This window comes from Branchiostoma belcheri, unplaced genomic scaffold, assembly GCF_001625305.1.
Source record: "Branchiostoma belcheri isolate BF01 breed outbred unplaced genomic scaffold, Haploidv18h27 scaffold7, whole genome shotgun sequence".
NCBI classification, from domain to species: domain Eukaryota; kingdom Metazoa; phylum Chordata; class Leptocardii; order Amphioxiformes; family Branchiostomatidae; genus Branchiostoma; species Branchiostoma belcheri.
In genome coordinates, this window is record NW_017804353.1 from 2,329,244 (window position 1) to 2,349,399 (window position 20,156).

The window sequence follows — 20,156 nt, forward strand, 5'->3', positions numbered from 1 at the left end:
CGCGGCCTGTGCGAAAGTAATTAGCTGAGTCATGCGTGGGGTGGAAAGTGCAGCTGTCAGTGTAAGGCCGGTGGGGAGGCTTCGATGGGAGGGGGGTATTGGCTTGGGAGATGCCAAGGAAGTGAAGCATTGCTTTCGGCTGTTTGTGTGTGTGTGTGTGTGTGTGTGTCACACCAAAACACACACACACACACACATGTACACACACACATGTACACACACACATGTACACACACACACATACACACACACACACACACAGCACACACACTCACACACACACACACACACACTCTCTCTCTCTCTCTCTCTCTCTCCTTCTCTCACACACACGCACGCACGCACGTACGCACACACACACACACACAAACGCACACACACATTCACACTCACACACACACACACACACACACACACACACACACACACACACACAGCACACTCTCTCCCTCTCTCACACACACGCACGCACGCACGCACGCGCGCGCGCGCACACACACACACACTGTGACACACACACACCGCTGACTACATTGACAGATGCACCTCAGACGTTCATCTTTTCAGAAAAACAAGTGCAGTGCGGAGCCCCACGTGCCCCTCTCCCCTCCCCCGACCTTAATCACCTCCTAAGCCTCTTACGGTCGCCTTACGCCCCACACATGGCGGACCGATGACTCACAAGACGCCGTACGTTTGGGAAGAAAACGTGTTTTTCTCAGAACCAGGCGGTATGATCTGCACTCAGCCGCAAAAATCTGGGTTTGGCCCGAGACCCGGGGGAACGGTTTCACCACTTCCTCGACAAATAACAGACTTGTGACCAGTGATAAATCTATTATGTATTATGTTTTACGTTTTATGCTTTTGTCACTTTGCGTGGGATGCCCTGGCTGTAAGTGTTGTGTGGCGCTGTTAAAATACGTTTAAAAACTGCACACGGTTCTTGTTATTTATATCGTTATGTTATGAATAAAAAAAGTGTAAACAGCCAAACCAATGAATAAATTGATAAACATGGTTTACGTGAAACGATAGTGGAGAACTTCTGTACTTCTGTCACTAAGTTTGTTGACGCTAAAGAAGGTACGACAGACGTCTTTCATCACTATTATCGTCATATGGTCGAACCGGATTCTTAGCCGCAAAAATCTGGGTTGGCCGAGACCGGTCACGGCTGCATCAAGGGAAGGTTTCTTCACTTCAGACTTCTACGAATCACATCTTTTGGGAAGTAAAAAAACGTTTAGCTTCATGTTGTTAAGTCACTATATTGCTAGTGTAAGAATGTAAAGGAAACATATTCAAAAGATAATGTGTATGTATATGCTATATCTTTTGTCTTTTTGCAATCAAGAAACAACCAAAAAGGAAACATACAGATGTCATTTTTAACTTCTACAAGTCAATGACATTTCTGCTTTATTTAGGTGCTTTAGAACCTAGAAGGAACGAACAAAAAGATGAGACGTTATTGTCCTCATCTATGACGCCACTACATCGTAATTTCTTATTCTAACGCCCAACGACTTTCAGATTAAGCAGGTCTAGGCCGCATGTGTGTCTGGTGGTAGATCGTCTGAAAAGTGGCCTGCAGGCTGAATCACGCTTCTCATATGTATTGAAAGATAAAGATCGAACTATATGTTTCGATAGCAAATAGCCATTGCAACTCTTGAAAATAAGTTCTAAAGAGGGAAATGGCTATTCTCCAAGCAGAGGTTTGGTTTTTGGGTTATTTTTTGGCGTGTTTTTAGGCTTTTTTTTCCTTTTTTTGCACTGGATTTTTTCACGTAACCGAAACCTCTGCTTGGAGAGTAGGAAATGGCAAAGAAAGACAGACGATGGAGAGACAATGTCTGCTTTTCGCATGCAGTGTTCCAAACTTGGACGTTCCACACACGGACCAGAAGACTGGAAAAATCATTGTTAAAGCTGCCGGTATGTACTGGGCCAAGGTCGGAGATGTTTTGAGCTGTGATCTCCGTTATTTTCCGCCACGGGTCGGCAGTGGTGGTGCGTTTTTCTCGCCTGATCTCAAGCTGGCTTCAAACGGAGCTGTTGGTGCGATGAAGTCTGTGTATATACAGTTCTGGTTCCTGTGAGGATCTCTATGAGTGATTTAGTGAAATGATTGATCGAGAGCCAGAGAGCTCCACTGTTGATGAATGTTTGGCGTCCTGTCTTTACGTATCAAAGATGTTAGCGTCAATATTAGGGGACTCGGCACCATCGCTGACCCGTAACTTCTCGGCTTTGGGGAGCTGAGACCCAAATAAAAACCAACAAAACAAGGATAAGCAGCACGTTCTGCACCAAAAGATCATGAGATTGTAAAAGTAGCCTTTTTGTATATTATGGCTGATGTAAGACATAATTTCTGTCCCAGACATTGGCACCAGGGCAATTTGCAATAGTTGAATGAATGAATGAATGAGCGAGGAAAATTTAATGTATAGATGGATGAATGGAATGAATGGATGCTATAATAGGCAAAGATATACGAATATATAGTCTTACATATTCATATATTTCATGTAATAGTTGAATGGATGATTGGTTGATCAAGGAATTGGCGATTATACAAGTTTTAATTGAACTAGTGTTCATAAACTTTCAGACATGCCCCAACGTCCATGCATTGATAGTTGCACCTCACACGGTTTTTCTCCTAAACATGTGACACCTGTCCCTACCAGGCCACCACGTGTGTTTCTATCTCAATTTACCCTTAATCGCTGGCCTTAATCGCCTTCTGAATCCGGCTTTTCTCGGATTACCGTCTTACCTCCTTAAGTCGTCTTACCAGGACCCGATGAGGTTAGGACTTCGGCTCGGTCACGTGGTCTGGAAGAGGAATGTTAGAGGTCATCAAGTCCAAGCGTCAAGGTCACCTGGTGACGACAAGACCCATAAATCTGACCAGCATGTAAAAGCGACGGTAAAAACGTTAAGCGTCTTCCCAGATGTACACCTCCACAACAACAACATCAATTAAAATGGTTTAAAGATCTCGAGGTAAACAGCGTTTCTTAGGTTTCACCTGTGGGTCTGGGCACGATTACGGCGACTTCCCTCCGTCAACAGCGATAATTTCTGAACAGAACCACCTTTCAGCACCCGCTGCCTCCCGGTGAGGGTCAGACTTTGCTCCGTAAGTCCTGCTAAAACCGCAAAGCGCACGTTAGTGTCAGGCTCGGCCACATTCGTCGGAGGGTCGCAGACTGAAGGTGTGCAAACTCTTGGGATAGTCGTGGATGTGTCGCTCAAAATTCAGCTGGATTGGTAGCCTCTACCGGGTTTATAATTTCAGAGGCGACTGGAAAGAGTAGAGATTGACCAAACAGACAGATAACATACCAGGGGCTGCAAACTGTGCTCCTTTAGCGGGCTCCGCTGGTTTGTCATCTGTCTATTTGGTCAGTTTCTATTCTTTCCAGCCACCTCTGAAACCTGGTAGACTGGCTACTGTCTTGGAACAGAAAATGCTATCTTACTCTCAGATCCTTGTCGGTGGCTGGTCCTGTCATAGCTTGCTTTATAAGTCCTACGACATCACGTACAAAATCGTACGACGGCCTACGACAACAAAAGTGACCGCGCACCGTAAGCCGAGTCTCTGTTCCCTCCACACGACCTAGATGCAGTAGACCGGGCCTGGCGCGTGTCTCAGGCGGACTGAGGAGCCCCTAGCCTCCCGCCGAGGGGCGAGATTCCGCCCCGGCGCTGGCGCGTGACTCCCGTCCGGACGGATTTGGTACCACGGTGCGAGACGGCCGCCCCCGGCCCTGAACTTGGACGTGCGAAAAGTCTTCCCTGCGTGCGAAGTCGACTTTGCTTCACTTTCATCTTTCTGTTTGCACTGTACATGTACTGACGGTGTTGAAGACTGAATTGAATAAAAAAAGAAAGACCTTTTGGATTTTGAGTCACAACTAGTGCTAATGACTATTTCATAAGCCTACCATAGTTAGCAATTTGAAGAAACGCTTATAAAACACTCTTATTACATTCCTTTTGTAATAAGAGTGTTGGAAGTTTGAAAGATTGAGACAACACCTTTATAACCATACGGAAACCCAATGAGTAAAATATGGCTACAGTATATGGTCTACAATATAGACGTGTGAGAGGTATATGTCTGGCGTACGAACTTGACTTTCTTTGACAGGTGCTATACTTCTGTTTGGGCTGAAACTTTTCAAAAACAGAAGAAAGTCCTCGTGGATTTTGAGTTACCACGTTGACTAGTGATGATAAGTAGTAGTGACGGTTTCATTCTTTGAACATGGAACGAATTAGCCTTGTGTTTTGCTATATTTAAACATTCGTTTATCATATTCCAAATATAAAATCAAGGGCCACAACGATTACCGTCTAGTGAGAGGGAGTTTAAAAAGTAGCCAATTTCCTACTCCCACTCATATGCCCTTTTCCATTTGAATTTCTTGCGAGAAACGTCTGTCATGCGAACTTGGCTTTGACAAGAGCTTCTGTTTTTTCTCTGTTTGCACAAGACATCATAGACTTTGAGTTGATACGTAGTGGTGATAGCTATATAGGTACACGACGTGTGTTTGAGGAACAATTCATTCCTTTTGTTTTGTTGTCTTTTGAACTATGCTTGCATCGTATTTCAATTATGAAATAAGGGTCCACATACATCCAATTTTAGTGGCATCTGTTAGCCTCAGATTTGAAAAAAGTACCCCTTTCCAAACTCGCACCCGTGTTGTCCTTAGCCTGTTCATTACCTTCGCCAGGAAGGTTATGTTTTCAGTATCGTTTGTGTGTGCATTTGTGTGTGGTTTAGCAAGATAACTCGAGAAGCAGTGGATGGATTGAAATGGAACATGGTAGGTGGGTAGGTCTTCATGACACCTAGAAATGATTAGATGTTGGGCCCCCTGACGGCTTTCCCAGGTAATGCAGCAGAACTTCCGGTTTTGGTATCTCATGACCTAGACATGCTAGGGTCACGAAATTCGAATGACAGGTAGCTCTTGTGCTGAGAAAGAAGTGACGTATGTTTGGAACCCATAACAGCTTGCTATGGCACTGCAAGGGCATTTGTTTAATAATATTCAAAAGAAGATAACTCAAGAACCGGTTGACGGATCCTATTTGCGCAATCAGGGGGAATAATCTATAACTTGTCAGTCATAAAAATTAACTTGATTTGGCGAAGGTATGGGATCGTGGAACTCTAGTTTTTTCTGTGATCTCCCATCCGCTGGCTCCCACCTCCCAACAGTTCAGGTTCACGGCCGAGGTTATTTGCTGAAGTACTCCACTCTGAACTTGATTTGTGGCCGTCACGTTCAAAGTCGGACCGCAGGCACGTAGTCGACAGAAGTTATGACAGAGTGGAAAACTTGCTCGCGATGCGTTTTACACGTGTCCGACACTTGTCAAAACAGCGGGCAGCATAAAGCGCAACATACGGCGACCTTTTAGTGCACTGAGTGTGAAATCTGTAGCTCAATGTGGTGATTAAATAATCCTTGGCTTGAAGTAGTGACAACTATAAGAGCGCTCGCATCCTGTCATGAAGCTACTGCGTTTTATAGATAGCCTTTATTGTACATGCTAATCTATTGTACGTTAACGTTGTAAATGTTAATTTTTCAGCATTGGTCATAAGTGTAGACAGCGGTAAAATTTCGTTGAAGGCCTACATGTGGGCCCTAGAGCGGAGGAGCTGGTCTGTGTAGGTCCTGGAAACAGTCCAGAATCCAGGCTAACATGTTGGCCCTGGAGCAGAGGAGCTGGCCTGTGCAGGCCCTACATACAGTCTAGATCCAGATCCAGGCTAGAATGTTGGCACTCTAGAGTCGAGAAGCTGGTCTGTGTAGGTGAGCCTTGGAAACGGTCTGGAATCCAGGCTACTTTTCAGCAGCTAGCGGCCCAGTTATTTGCGAAGCAGGCCTGAAACGACTTTCTCAGAACCCTGCTAAACTCCTTATCACATTAAGACTTCCGCGGCTGAGGCCTTCAAGACGTGAGTCATGTGGAAGAATGTCCCCCCAAGTTCGTCCGCGGTCGCCTGTGAAATACAAGTCGTCGGTTTCAGCTGTCAATCACAGCTCTGCTGGGGAGATATTTTTTCCCGCGCTCGATCTTTGATCTACAGACGGATGTCAGGGTTTAATTATAAACAGCCCGGAGCGGCTCCGCGGGGGACCCTGGCCTTGGGGATGAACTTGAACATCTAGGGACGATCCAGGAATGATCCTGAGGGAGGGAGGGTGATGCCTTGGGAATGGTTCATTAATGGCCCTGACGGATGCAGGTGAAGGTGGAGAAGGCATTGGGTTGAACTTGAACATCTAGGGATGATCCAGGAATGATCCGAAGGGAGGGAAAGCGATGGTTTGGGGATGGTTCATTAACGGTCCTGATGAAAGTAGAGGAATGGAGACTCATGAGAGAAGTGGATGCTAAGTTGCTTGAATAAAAATTTCCTTGTGAATCTCATTACCTGAATGTCTAACCTTCATCATATTCATATGAATAAATTGAAAGAAGCTTGGAATTGGAAAGTTTCAGATTATCTAATTTCCTAGAGGACTGCATCTCATATCTGTGACCTATTTGTCATGTGAAACTACAAGAAAACCCCTGCTCTATACACAGGAACGAGAGATATTAAAGACAAAACGAAAGATGATTGAATTGGTGAAAAACAGTGAAACTTCGAAAATATACAGCAAACCTTCTAGGAATAGCGTATTATAGAGAACATATGGCGGTTAGGGGTAAGCCAAGTTATCTTTGACGCCCACACAGAAATGATGACTGGTATGAATCGAAATGTAACGTCTTATTTCTCAGCTGACAGGGTTTAAATGTTCCGTCTTCTGGATTTCTTCTCGGAAAGTTGGAAAACCGCGGGAGGCTGGTACCGACGACAGTGAGTAGGTTATCAGGGCGAAAAATCTGTCTACTGAAAACATCAGAATTAACGAGATGTGACAGGGGTGTACTCAGCAAATGTTGACGTTTCGGGTTGGCCTGTTTGCTGCGGACAGGTAGCGTGCGTAGTCCAGTGAGTAGTAACCCATGCTCTCAGAGGTTAGGGGTTTGAATCCCCGCGACATGCGTGCACGCCACTGGAATGGGTCACGGTCAACGACAAAGGACATAAACTGATAAAGCCGTGTCCCACTGTCCACTGTCCATTGTACTTGTCGGAAAGAGCTAGGAGAATTTCACTGTTACAGTGAACTTGTCAGTATAATGTGAAGAGCGTCTATCAGACCTGTCGCGCCCATGCAGTGTAGTGAGTTTACATTTACCGTAACTTAACACTTAATTATAGCGTGCAAGGTAAGAATAAGTCGCCAGGTGACGCGCAAGGTAAAACCTGGTTTTATACATCGATGCACTACAAGTTCAACAGATGAACAGATGTGATGGGGCCGTTTAAAAACATTGAATAAAGTCAGACCGTGCTTACACACAGTACATTCCCGATGCCTCGGTGAAAATCAGTTACTGAAAAGTAGTTTTAAAGAGACGTTTGGGTGTAAGAAACAAAGTTAACCTTAATGATACCTAAGAGTGCGGCTGCAGTTCTTAAAGTTACAAATAAAAGATAATTTGTCCAGAGTTAATCATTGTTAACCCTCTTTATTTTTGCGCAAGCAGACACCAGGCTTCTCTACATCGTAATGTGGGTAAATGACACTATCTTTCAAACAAGTGGAGTTTTCTTTGAAACATATACATCGAAGTAATAATCATCCTGTGTAAAGCCGTAAGTCGGTTTGTTTGACATGGAATAATACGTAACATGGAAGATTTGTTATCTATTTTCATTATCTAACAATGGTTAGAAAAGGAAAAAAAAACGATTTGATATCTATCTCCATTGTTTCAAGTATGCTTTCAGTAGCTATATGATAAATTTTCATCGTCGAACTAGAAAGACGAAGAAAACGGTCGATTAAAAGAAGATGATATTTGAAAGTGGGTGTTTTTAAATGTACCTAATGATGATATTTGATTGTACATGTAAGCTCATTTTACAACCCTTGGGAAGACCTCTCTTCCCCGGATGGCCCTAATTTCTGTGACCCCGGGGCTCGTTCACCTTAGGAGTGCACTGTATCTTTAACAGTTACCAAGTCTTCCTCAAAATCATGAAATGATGGCAGTGCCATGCAAACAATACCCCTAACAGCAACCATTGCAATGCATGTTTTCATATCCAGTCTTGTTTGTTTTACGTTTATAGTGGCTGTAGAATAAGTCGTTGTTTCCACCGATATATAGAACACAAACTTGCAATATTCGACATGCCGTCCATAGCGACAGAATCCTGGATCTGGGTAATCAGGTTACTAAATTTAACCTTTGCCCTCAATTGGTTTGACCCGTGATTACGCCCCGTCTGCCATTGAGGAGCCGTACGAGGGGATCTTTTCTCTCCGATCTGAGACGATTTCGACACTAAACCTACTCTGGGCAGTTTTGACAAACAGGTAAGCCTCCTACACTTGCCCTGTCTCGGTACGTATACCGCAGCAGAAACTCCTAATCGTGATGGCTGAAGAATCTATGGTACGTATGGGGAGGGGGCAGATCGACATAGATATAGGATATATATATAGGACATCTCAGCTGACCAAAATATGGATTATCACTGGCTTTTCCAAACATACTGGCCATGGGTATCGTAGGAATACATTAGAATGTCGACCTAAATAGTATGGAAATGTTTTCATGCTTAAATTTAATATGTTTGATTTTTGGTTTTAGAATATTATGGACTGGAGAAGCTGTGAGATTCCTGTGGACGAGCTGCCAACTGCGCACCCTCGAAACGAGACAAGCAGCAGCGAGGACCCGGCAACAGACACGGAAGGACAGCAGGACAAGGAAGAGGACATTCTATCGGAGAAAACGTACGGGGTAAACTCTGTCCATCCTCCCGTACAGAGTCAAACAGAGCAGACGGACGGGCCTGTGGTGAAAGGTACTGTGGACAAACGGTACAAATGTGACCAGTGTGACTATTCTGCTTCACGGAAAGGCCATTTAGACCGACACATGACTAAACACACCGGAGAAAAACCCTACATGTGTGGGGAGTGTGAGTACAGGACAGCGGACAGGTCTCACCTATCCAGGCATATGACAAAACATACTGGGGAAAGATCCTACAAATGTGAGCATTGCGACTATTCTGCTGCACAGAAAGTCAATTTAGACTCTCACGTGGCTAAACACACCGGAGACAAACCCTACATGTGTGGGGTGTGCGGGTACAGGACAGCTGTCAGGTCTAACATATCCAGGCATGTAAAAATGCATACAGGAGAAAAACCATACAAGTGTGACCAGTGTGACTACTCTGCTGCACAGAAAGTCAGTTTAGACCATCACATGGCTAAACACACCGAAGACAAACCCTACATATATGGGGAGTTAGGATACAGGACGGCTGACAAGACTTGCCTATCCAGGCATATGAGAGAACATACAGGCACAGCACGAAAACGCATATTTAAGCCAACTTTACGAACTGCGTTAAGAGGTATTAAAGGCGGCGAAATATTTAAGCAGCCTTTACGACATCGGAAAGGCAACTGAAAGGGAAATATCGCCTTTCCGTAACCTTTCCACATGTGTAAATGTCACGTTAATATAACGTGTTTCTTTCCGTAAGCTTTACATGGACTTAAATGTAATGTAAAGAAAGCATTGCGGTAATGAGTTAACTAGAAGCATCTCAAAGCCATATGATCTTTTTGATTATTATGAATAAAGTCCTTACCCACCTCGCGCGACTGAACACAAGCATTTTATATGCTTTTTCATATTTGGTTTTACCTGAAATATTAGATATATTCCATGATTTCTCGCTGAATCGCCGCAAAATCTAACATTAATATGCCAAGTCATTTCTAGATGTTTATGTCTGGCTTTCCAAAAACATACGGTTCCTTTCCTTGTTCTATAAACAAGCTTTCCGCCGACGGAGAGACATCTCCCCTATACAGTATAGGCGTCGTTTAGCTGCAGGAAATGTTGCGTTTCTTTGTCTTTCCTACCGTCGCCAAGTTTTCTCTAAATTGAAGCAATCGCCATGTTTTTTTACACATATTTGGGAGCGACCAAATATAACAACACCATGCCTAGTCCATTCTATATGTTTATGTCTGGCTTTCCAAAAACACAGTATTACGGTTCCTTTCCTCCTTCTATAAACAAGCTTTCCGCCGACCGAGAGAAATCTGCCCTATACAGTATAGGCGTCGTTAAGCTGCAGGAAATGTTGCGTTTCTTTGAATCTTGCGAACTTCTAAGTAACAGAGAATCGGCCCTAAAAGTCTGCAATAACCTGCAATGGGACGACATAATATTGAGGAATTCGCTATTTCAAAATCTTGTCCGGGAGATGTATGGAGCGGATGAAATTATTGTTTTAGTACAGAACCGGTATATGCTAAAACTGGCCGGGTTGCCAGCAGTTTTGTCCGAGGCTAGGGTAGGCAAGAAATCTTGCGAACTTCTAAGTAACAGAGAGTCGGCCCTAAAAGTCTGCAATAACCTGCAATGGGACGACATAATATTGAGGAATTCGCTATTTCAAAATCTTGTCCGGGAGATGTATGGAGCGGATGAAATTATTGTTTTAGTACAGAACCGGTATTTGCTAAAACTGGCCGGGTTTCCAACATTTGTATCCGAGGCTAGGCTGGGCAAGAAATCCTTGCGAACTTCTAAGTAACAGAGAATCCGCCCTAAAAGTCTGCAATAACCTGCAATAGAACGATATAATACTGAGGAATTCGCTATTTCAAAATCTTGTTTGGGAGATGTATGGAGCGGATGAAATTATTGCTTTAGTACAGAACCGGTATATGCTAAAACTGGCCGGGTTGCCAGCATTTTTGTCCGAGGCTACGGTAGGCAAGAAATCCTTGCGAACTTCTAAGTAACAGAGAATCCGCCCTAAAAGTCTGCAATAACCTGCAATAGAACGATATAATACTGAGGAATTCGCTATTTCAAAATCTTGTTTGGGAGATGTATGGAGCGGATGAAATTATTGTTTTAGTACAGAACCGGTATATGCTAAAACTGGCCGGGTTGCCAGCATTTTTGTCCGAGGCTAGGGTAGGCAAGAAATCCTTGCGAACTTCTAAGTAACAGAGAATCCGCCCTAAAAGTCTGCAATAACCTGCAATAGAACGATATAATACTGAGGAATTCGCTACTTCAAAATCTTGTTCGGGAGATGTATGGAGCGGATGAAATTATTGTTTTAGTACAGAACCGGTATTTGCTAAAACTGGCCGGGTTTGCAGCATTTGTGTCCGAGGCTAGGCTAGGCAACGTTATCAGCCAGGAACCGATAATTTCTGAGTCAACAACCTATCAGAAATTTACTACGGTCCGTGCCAGTACGTAGGGCGCTGTATGTACTGTAGACTATTTCTATTTGTTTATATACGTCGCTCTCCCAAAACTTGCGGTTTCTTTCATTGCTTCTTTTATACAAGCTTTCCGCCAACTTTCCCCCTTTCCTTGTATGCTTTGTTATAAAGCTACTTTTATTTTTTTCCGCCGCAAAGTTTTCTTTCTTATAAATGCCGAATATTCTTTGCAGCAAGAGTTCAACAGTTAAAAAATCATGGATGCACAGGCATTACTAGTATTTCTAGTTTCTTTAGCCTATTTGTTGTGTTCAGGCAACGAGGTTCCTTTTTGTTTTCCAAATGTGAATTTATTCATTGCCAACCCGTGAACAAGCCCGAACGCCATTCATATGACAAGACCGTTTGGGGAATCTCCGCCCTTTCTGCCTGGAGGAGGTCATGTGACAGGCCTTTACCCAATGATAGACAAGAGTGGGTTTTTCAAATCTACTGAATATACCAGTAGTCATTTTGCTGTGCGTCTACTCTATGGAGGCTTGGACTCGTTTGAACCCGCAAGTTGTGTCCAAGACATTGCTTTTATCACCAGAAGTGGCCACGACGGGACTAAGACAAATCTATACCATTCTGTACAAGTCTGTGGGATGGCGTAGATTGGAGATACATTGTACTAGTATTGGACATGTCACGGCGCAGAAGGGGAAGATCACGGCCGTATTGCATCGTGCTAACCGGGAGCAGCACAGAAGTTGAGCAAGAGCGCGACCTGACCATCACGGGAACAAGTTAGCGGATTATTACTCTTGCGGTGACCACATCACATGGAATAGCGGGAAAATGGACACAGGAATTGGAATAGTGGCTGTGTACTCGGATACAACAAAGGAAAACCTGCCCTGGTAGCCAGTCTGGATCGGGCCTTCAGCCAGTCCCCGTCGGCGGAACATGGCAGTATGCCCGCCAATCTACATGGGCGCTACGGGGGAGTTAAGAACTCCGAGTGGAGTTTGCCGCTCGGGCAGCTACTCCCCCGACGGCCTAGCCTGGATGAAAGGCACACTAGAACTTTGGGTATATTTTGCTATGGCATCCAGGCTACCGACGGCCCTATCCAGCCAGTCTACCAAGGCAGGAAAGGCTACCTATGGCACAGAAATTTACTGTTCATTAACGGCAAATAAACGCACAAATAAAGCAAAATAAACGTCAATATTACGCACACGTTAAGGATACTTTACGACACCTTTAAGCGTACAGCAAAACCCGAAAACCATGACGGAAAGAAGTTTTAAAGGCCCCCAATAGACTACGGAAAGGCTACAATAAACGCATGCTTTCCGTGCAGGTTCCGACGTAAAATGTATGACGTAAAGAAATGTTAAAGGTACCCAAAAGATTACGGAAAGGCCAGAATAAACACATGCTTTCCGTGAAGGATTCGTGGTAAAGGGCACGGAAAGATTTGCTTAACTACGCCTTTAAGCATCTGAAAGTCGCGGAAAGGCACCGTGAAAGTGGGAAAATAAATGCCCTTTCCGAACTTCCGGAAAGTCCACGTTAAGGCAATCTTTACGTTCGCGTTTAGGGGTCGTAAAGGTGCGGAAAGTGGGAAGAAACGCGGCCTTTACGCTGTGTTTAAGCGTGCTTAAATATCACTTTTCGTGCCGTGAGGGGAAAAACTCTACAACTGTGACCAGTGTGACTATTCTACTGCACGGAAATGCCATTTTGACCAACACATGGCTAAACACACTGGAGACAAACCCTACATGTGTGGGGAATGCGGGTACAGGACAGCTTACAAGACTCACTTATCCAGGCATATGAGAAAACATACAGGAGATAAACCCTACAGATGTGACCAGTGCGACTTTTCCGCTGCACAGAGATGCGATTTAGACCGGCACATGGCTACACACACTGGAGACAAACCTTACAATTGTCGGGAGTGTGGATTCAGGACGGCCAGAAGGTCTAACCTATACCAACATATGAAAAAACATACATGTTTGGGAAATGCGGTGACAGGACGGCTGACTGGTCTGCCCTATCCAGGCATATGAAAAAGCATATTGAGGAAACCCTGCAAATGTGACCAGTGCGACTATTCCACATACAGAAGCTATATTTAGACAAACACATGGCTAAACACACTGCTCCGTATGTGAGGGTTGCGAGACTTCATACCTGTTGCCAAAAAGTCAAGACCATAGCATGCTCGGGAAAAAAGACGTAAAACTTGGAAGTTCTGCTGCAGTACCAAGATCAGCGAGCAGAAAGCCCATATTTGACAACGTCCTTTGTCTTGCTAAGACCTACCAATATACCAAATAGCATCACAATCCATAGTTCTGAAGTTATGAGGACTGCAAATGTGCGTAGCACACACAGACAGACAGAAACACAGACCAAAAACAATACCTCCATTTTTATGGTTATAAAATTACTCCCATGTAAAAATAAAATTCTTGCCATTGTTTCTTTCCTTTAACCATTCTATATAGTAACTCATGTTTTACAGTTATATAGATTTTGATACTATTGTGCAAAAATATATAAGGAACTGAAACAGTTCCGTCCGCACGTTAATTCATTTAACCCACATTGTGAAATGAGTTAACATATACATGTACATGCAAATATAACTATTCATCATCATCATTACAATATCCACTTGACAAATATATTCTCTTTTTTGTAGAAGAACAACTGTTTAAAAATATATAGTAGACAACATTTCAATATCCGGCAAGCCGTCAGTAGCTACATAATCGAGGATCTGGGTAATCAGGTTTGTCAACTTTGACCTTTGGCCCAGATTGGATTGACCTTTACGCTTGTCCGCCATTTTGAGCCGTGTTCGGTCGTGATTTCTCTCCAATCTGAGGCGAAGTCTAACTTACATCGACTTTAAACCTATTCTGGACAGTTTGGATAGACAGGTAAGACCTTTTCAAAGTTACCGAAGTAACGGGTTCCTCCCTGGGCACCCAGTGTGGAACTCGCAAGGAAAAATTATGGCGTCGGCACTCGGGGCCCTGTGCGTTCGAAGTTCCGCACAACAATTCTAGCACTGACCGGTCAGTTTTCGAGTGCTGTAGACCCGTCAGGACTGGAATTCAAGAGCTGAACCTTGTCTCGGCGCTCGTCTTTCCGGTGCATAACTGTATTCAGCACTCGAGCGCAAGCCAGAAGTGCAGATATCGACTCAGCACTCGGCTTCCATTGTCAGTGGTTCAAAGGTCATTCAACACTGGTTATTCGGCCGAGGTCATTCGGCACCGGGATAGTCAGTGTCGAAACCCCTAAGTAACGCGTTCCTTACTGAATCTGTTCCACATTAAGCGAGAAATAGTGTCTTAGGGGGTTATGGGTTTCATTATTTTTCGGCTCAATGCGTGATTTGCGCCACGAAAGTTTCTCTTCTGTAGTACTGTACCCTATATAACGTTATATATGCTATGAAAAAATCCTGGCTAGAACACTGCGCCACACAACTAAACTCCCAGTACTTAGAAAGGAACCCATTACTTCGGTACTTTTGCAACACCTTTGTTTCCCTCCTACACACGCTGTGTCGCGGTACCGCAGCAGGTACTTCAAATCGTGATGCGTGAAAAATCTAAGGTACACATAGGGAAGAGGACACATATATAAATTTAATTATAAATTATAATTATAAATTATAATCTATATAAATTATAATCTATATGTCCTATCTGGAACATTATAATATAATGTTCCAGATAGGACACCTGATAATCCATAATGACATAATTTTCTAGTGTGCATAGGTACTGGCATTTACGGACATACTGGCCATGGTGTTCCTAGAGTTATAATATAGACATGGGTACTATGAAAACTTTTTTTCCTTCAATTTCGATTTTTTTTCTCTCTCTAAGAAAATTATGGACTGGAGAAGCTGTGAGATTCCTGTGGACGAGCTGCCAACCGTGCACCCTGGGAACGAGACAAGCAGCAGCGAGGACCCGGCAACAGACACGGAAGGACAGCAGGACAAGGAAGAGGACATTCTATCGGAGGAAACTTACGGGGCTAACTCTGTCCATCCTCCCGTACAGAGTCAAACAGAACAGACAGACGGGCCTGTGATGAAATGGACTATGGACAAACGCTACAAATGTGAGCTGTGGGACTATTCTACTGCAATGAAATGCCATTTAGACAAACACATGGCTAAACACACCAGAGACAAAACCTACATGTGTATGGAGTGGGGCTTTGGGGCGCCTGTTAGGTCTAGCCAAACCGTGCATATGATAAAACATGCAGGTGAGAAACCATACAAGTGTGACCAGTGCGACTATTCTGCTGCACATAAAGTTAATTTAGACACACACGTGGCTAGACACACCGGATACAAACCTTACCTGTGTGGGGAGTGCGGATATAGGACAGCCGACAGGGCTAACCTATCCGTGCATATAAGAAAACATACAGGTGAGAAACCACACAAGTGTGACCAGTGCGACTATTCTGCTGCACAGAAAGTCCATTTAGACGAACACATGGCTAAACATACCGGATACAAACCTTACATGTGTGGGGAGTGCGGATATAGGACGGCCTATAGGTCTAACCTAATTAATCATATGAGAAAACATACTGGGGAAAAACCCTACAATTGTAACCAGTGTGACTATTCTGCTGCACGTAAATCTAGTTTAGACATACACATGGCTAAACATACCGAAGTAAAACCCTACATGTGTGGGGAGTGCGGATACAGGACAGCCGTCAGTTCTAACCTATCCGTGCATATGAGAAGACATGCAGGTGACAAACCCTACAAATGTGACCAGTGCGACTTTTCTGCTGCACAGAAAGTCCATTTAGACGAACACATGGCTAAACACACTGGAGAAAAACCCTACAAGTGTGACCAGTGTCACTATTCTGCTGCAAACAAAAGTAATGTAGACCGGCACAGGGCTAAACACACCGGAGACAAGCCCTACAAGTGTGACTATTGCGACTATTCTGCTGCACAGAAAGTCAATTTAGTGCGACACCTGGCCAAACACACTGGAGAAAAACCCTACAAATGTTACCATTGCGACTATTCTGCTGCACAGAAAGTCAATGTAGAGCGACACATGGCAAAACATACAGGAGACAAGCCCTACATGTGTGGTGAGTGCGGATTCAGGACGGCTTACAGGTCTGGCTTATCCAGGCATATGAAAAAGCACATAGGAGAAAGACCATACATCTATGACAGTATGAGTAATGTAACTATTCCGCTGCATAGAAGCAGTATTGAGACAAACACTTGGCTAAACACACTGCTTAGAAATCCTGTATGTGAAGTCAGTGCGGATGCTAAAGATATCTACCCCACATAGACAGAACCATATACAGGAAAGAAACCACACAACCAGTTCTGATCTGTCAGACTTTTAGTCGAATATACAAGTGAAAAACAAATGACCAGATCTTCACACGGATAACGTTCAAACGTGATAAACCCTATGTTTCTGGGTATAGCGGAAACAGTGATGTTGACAGCTTTTACAATCTAACCCTAAGAGCAAGCATACGTTTGAAAAACCATTTAAATGTAACTAGTGCGTTATTGCAAAAAATGTGGCTGACATATTTTTTAAGACTAAATTGTTTTTTATGTCACCGTAGACAATGATGAGAGTTTGAATACTTTCCTCTCCATATGCTGTGTTTATAATGTTCTATATTACTCATATGTTAGTTTAAAAGTTGTCAAACCGTTGTTTATCCGCGGATTTAGATAATGTCCTTACGGACGTTTTTCCGCTTATTGCTACTTTGTCTGCTATATAGGATTCAACACCTGTTTATTCTACAGTTAATGCATTCTTAGTAAAAGAGAGACAAAGAAAAAAAGACAAAGAAGGGAGAAAATATTTGGATGTTGTAATGGGCGTGATAAATAGCAACGATTTGTTTGTATCTGTGTATATAAGCTTATTTTACAATGTTCCCTAAATGAATACAAATAAACATGTACAGTCAGTTCAAAAAAGTTTACGTGCATTTATTTCTTCTTGCAACATATCATTAAAACCTAATGTAAACATCTTTGACTTTATCAACATTGCAGCAAGATAATACAATGTGGGTACTAGGCAGTTACTAGCTCACAATATACCACATAAAACCATAAATAACTGGATTTTAGGATGGGTGTTATTTTCTTTATTTTAGAGATTTGTCACCTGTGTATTCAACTAGAAGTCCTACAGTTCCGAACTGGTTGTGTTGTTGTTTTTTCCTGTATGGTTCCTCTATGCGTGACAGATGATATATGTATATACTACAGTCACATGTGGGGCTTATCTAAAGTGTGTTTAGCCAAGTGTTTGTTCAAAGTCCGCTTCTGTGCAAAGGAACAATCACACTGGTCACACTTGTAGCGTTTTCCGGTGTGCTTTCTCATATGCCTTGCTAGATTAGACTTGTCGTGCGTCCTATAATCACAGATTTCACAGAGGATGGGTTTTTCTCCAGTGTGCATAGCCAAGTGCCGATCTAAATGGCTCTTTCGTAGAGCAGAATAGTCGCACTGGTCACATTTGTAGGGTTTTAAACCTGAATGTGTTGCCATATGTTTGGTAAGGGTAGACTTGACAGCCGTCCTGAATCCACACTCCTCACACTTGTAGGGTTTTTCTCCGGTATGTTTAGCCATGTGTGCGGTTAAATTGCCTTTCTGTGCAGCAGAATAGTCGCACTGGTCACATTTGTAGGGTTTCGAATCTAAATGAGTATTCAAATGTTTGGTAAGGCTAGACCGGCTAACTGTCCTGTATCCGCACTGCCCGCACATGTAGGGTTTTTCTCCGGTGTGTTTTAACATGTGGTGGTCAAAGTCATACTTTATCAGAGCCGAAAAGTCACACTGGTCACATTTATATGGTCTCTCATCGGTATGTTTCCTTAGATGCAAGTATAGGTTAGACTTGATAGCCGTCCTGTATCCGCACTCTCCACACACGTAGGGTTTTTCTCCGCTATGTGTAGCCATGTGTCGCTGCAAAGACTTCTGACGCGCAGCAGCATAGTCGCACTGGTCACATTTGTACGGTTTTTCTCCCGTATGTGTTCTCATGTGCACGGCTAGGTTAGACTTGTCAGCTGACCTAAACCCGCACTCCCAACACATGTGTGGCTTTTCGCCGGTGTGCTTTCTGATGTGACGGGTTAGCGCAAACTTGGTTGTCGTCTTGTAACCGCACTCCTCACATAAGAAGCGTTTCTCGCCTGTATGTTTAAGCATGTGGACGACTAACGTGCTTTTCTGTGCAGCAGAAAAACCGCACTCTTCACACTTGTAGGGTTTCTCGCCCGTATGTTTTTTGATATGTCGACACAAAGTAGATCTGCAAGCCGTCCTGAATCCGCATTCCCCACACATGTAGGGTTTGTGTCCAGAGTGTCTAATCATGTGCTGGTCCAAATCCTCTTTTCTTGCAGTAGAATGATCACACTGGTCACACTTGTACGGTTTCTCGCCTGTATGCTTTCTCATGTGTATAGTTAAGTAAGACTTGCTGACCGTTCTGTAGCCGCACTCGTCGCATATGAAGGGTTTGTCACCTGTGTGTGTAGCCATGTGTCGCTCTAAATTGACTTTCAGTGCAGCAGAATAGTCGCACTGGTCACACTTAAATGGTTTTTCACCAGTATGTGTTGTCATATGCCTAGCTAGGCTGGATATACAAGCCGACCTATGCCCACACTCACCACACTCGTGTATCTTTGGTCTTTTTCTAGCATTTTGTGCTTTACGCGAGTCCTTGTGCCTTGTATGGGCCTGTGAAAGGTGACGTGGCGATGCCTGCTTGTCGGGTGAAATCCTTCTGCCCTCTCCGCCCCTTGTCTTGTCATCAGTATTTGCCGCAGACGTCCCTTCGACAGAAAGCTCGTAGCTTGTCTTGTCCATTTTGCTGACCTACAATGAAGGAGAAAAACGTAAAAAGATTGACGGTTTTATAATTTCAAGCAAAATGCGAGAAGCTAGGTTATAAGGTGGCTTAGCAATCTACTGCCTGCTACTGTTTATTACCCTTGCCTGATTAAAACTTCGAAGACATATCTAGATCAGTTTATTCCTACTTTCCCTGTAGATTTCTTGCTGTGTGTAAGGGGTACCCGTACATGTACGTACCAGTGTGATGGATGTAATTTCCATGCACTTCGCCAGAGGGCGCAGATGCTTGGATGTCTTACCTTTCGTGAGGATATGAATGGGGGGATCTGAGTAGTCTGGCGTGCTAGACAGGCAAGGTGGCCAGGCCTGGCAGTCACCAAGGTTTTCCGTAAACCCATGTCTTAAAATACAGTATGCTATCATCAAGTTAACTCATGGGTACAGAATGTAACGTTAACATTGTTAAGTTTATTAAACCGGGTGTTACTAAGACTTAAAAAAATTAGGACAAAGGCCACTAATTCCAGCAAGCACTTTGCATGTTTTAGAACCCTGCCTATGTGTTTTGTAGGGTAGATAACTTTTGACAAATTTTTCTTTCCGACACAAATTTTTTCTTCCCATGGTCTAATTTACGTCTTTGCTTTTTATCTGTTTGTACACTTCTTAATACATGCATAGGGTGATTATGGGCAACATATAATGTTACTGTTGTTCATTGACTCTGTTATCCGGCTGATATTCGACCTTCAAAAATCAATACATTCGATATGCCCCCCCCCCCTCCCTCCCATATAAACCAAATTACTAGACAGATTTTCCTCGATTGACAC

At 43.6% G+C, this 20,156-nt stretch overlaps 2 protein-coding genes and 2 pseudogenes across 2 annotated transcripts; 2 read left to right on the forward strand and 2 right to left on the reverse strand.

Annotated features, from left to right (window-relative positions):
- Nucleotides 1–1,422: 1,422 nt before the first annotated feature.
- LOC109484333 lies at nucleotides 1,423–4,468 on the reverse strand (annotated as a pseudogene).
- A 4,301-nt stretch (nucleotides 4,469–8,769) lies between these two features.
- On the forward strand, nucleotides 8,770–9,478 carry LOC109484334 (annotated as a pseudogene).
- Nucleotides 9,479–14,232: 4,754 nt separating this feature from the next.
- On the forward strand, nucleotides 14,233–17,421 carry LOC109484532 (zinc finger protein 501-like). The gene is made up of 2 exons (XM_019787851.1): nucleotides 14,233–14,332; nucleotides 15,296–17,421. Exon 2 carries the CDS (start codon nucleotides 15,302–15,304, stop codon nucleotides 16,757–16,759), a length of 1,458 nt encoding a protein of 485 aa, XP_019643410.1. The 5' UTR covers nucleotides 14,233–14,332; nucleotides 15,296–15,301; the 3' UTR covers nucleotides 16,760–17,421.
- A 149-nt stretch (nucleotides 17,422–17,570) lies between these two features.
- LOC109484525 (zinc finger protein 260-like) lies at nucleotides 17,571–19,340 on the reverse strand. Its single transcript, XM_019787838.1, has one exon. The coding sequence runs from the start codon at nucleotides 19,333–19,335 to the stop codon at nucleotides 17,713–17,715; it is 1,623 nt and encodes a 540-aa protein (XP_019643397.1). The 5' UTR covers nucleotides 19,336–19,340; the 3' UTR covers nucleotides 17,571–17,712.
- Nucleotides 19,341–20,156: the final 816 nt, after the last annotated feature.

Coding starts and splice junctions, on each gene's coding strand:
- LOC109484532 (XM_019787851.1), top strand. CDS start 15,302: ATGGACTGGAGAAGCTGTGAGATTCCTGTGGACGAGCTGCCAACCGTG.
- LOC109484525 (XM_019787838.1), bottom strand. CDS start 19,335: ATGGACAAGACAAGCTACGAGCTTTCTGTCGAAGGGACGTCTGCGGCA.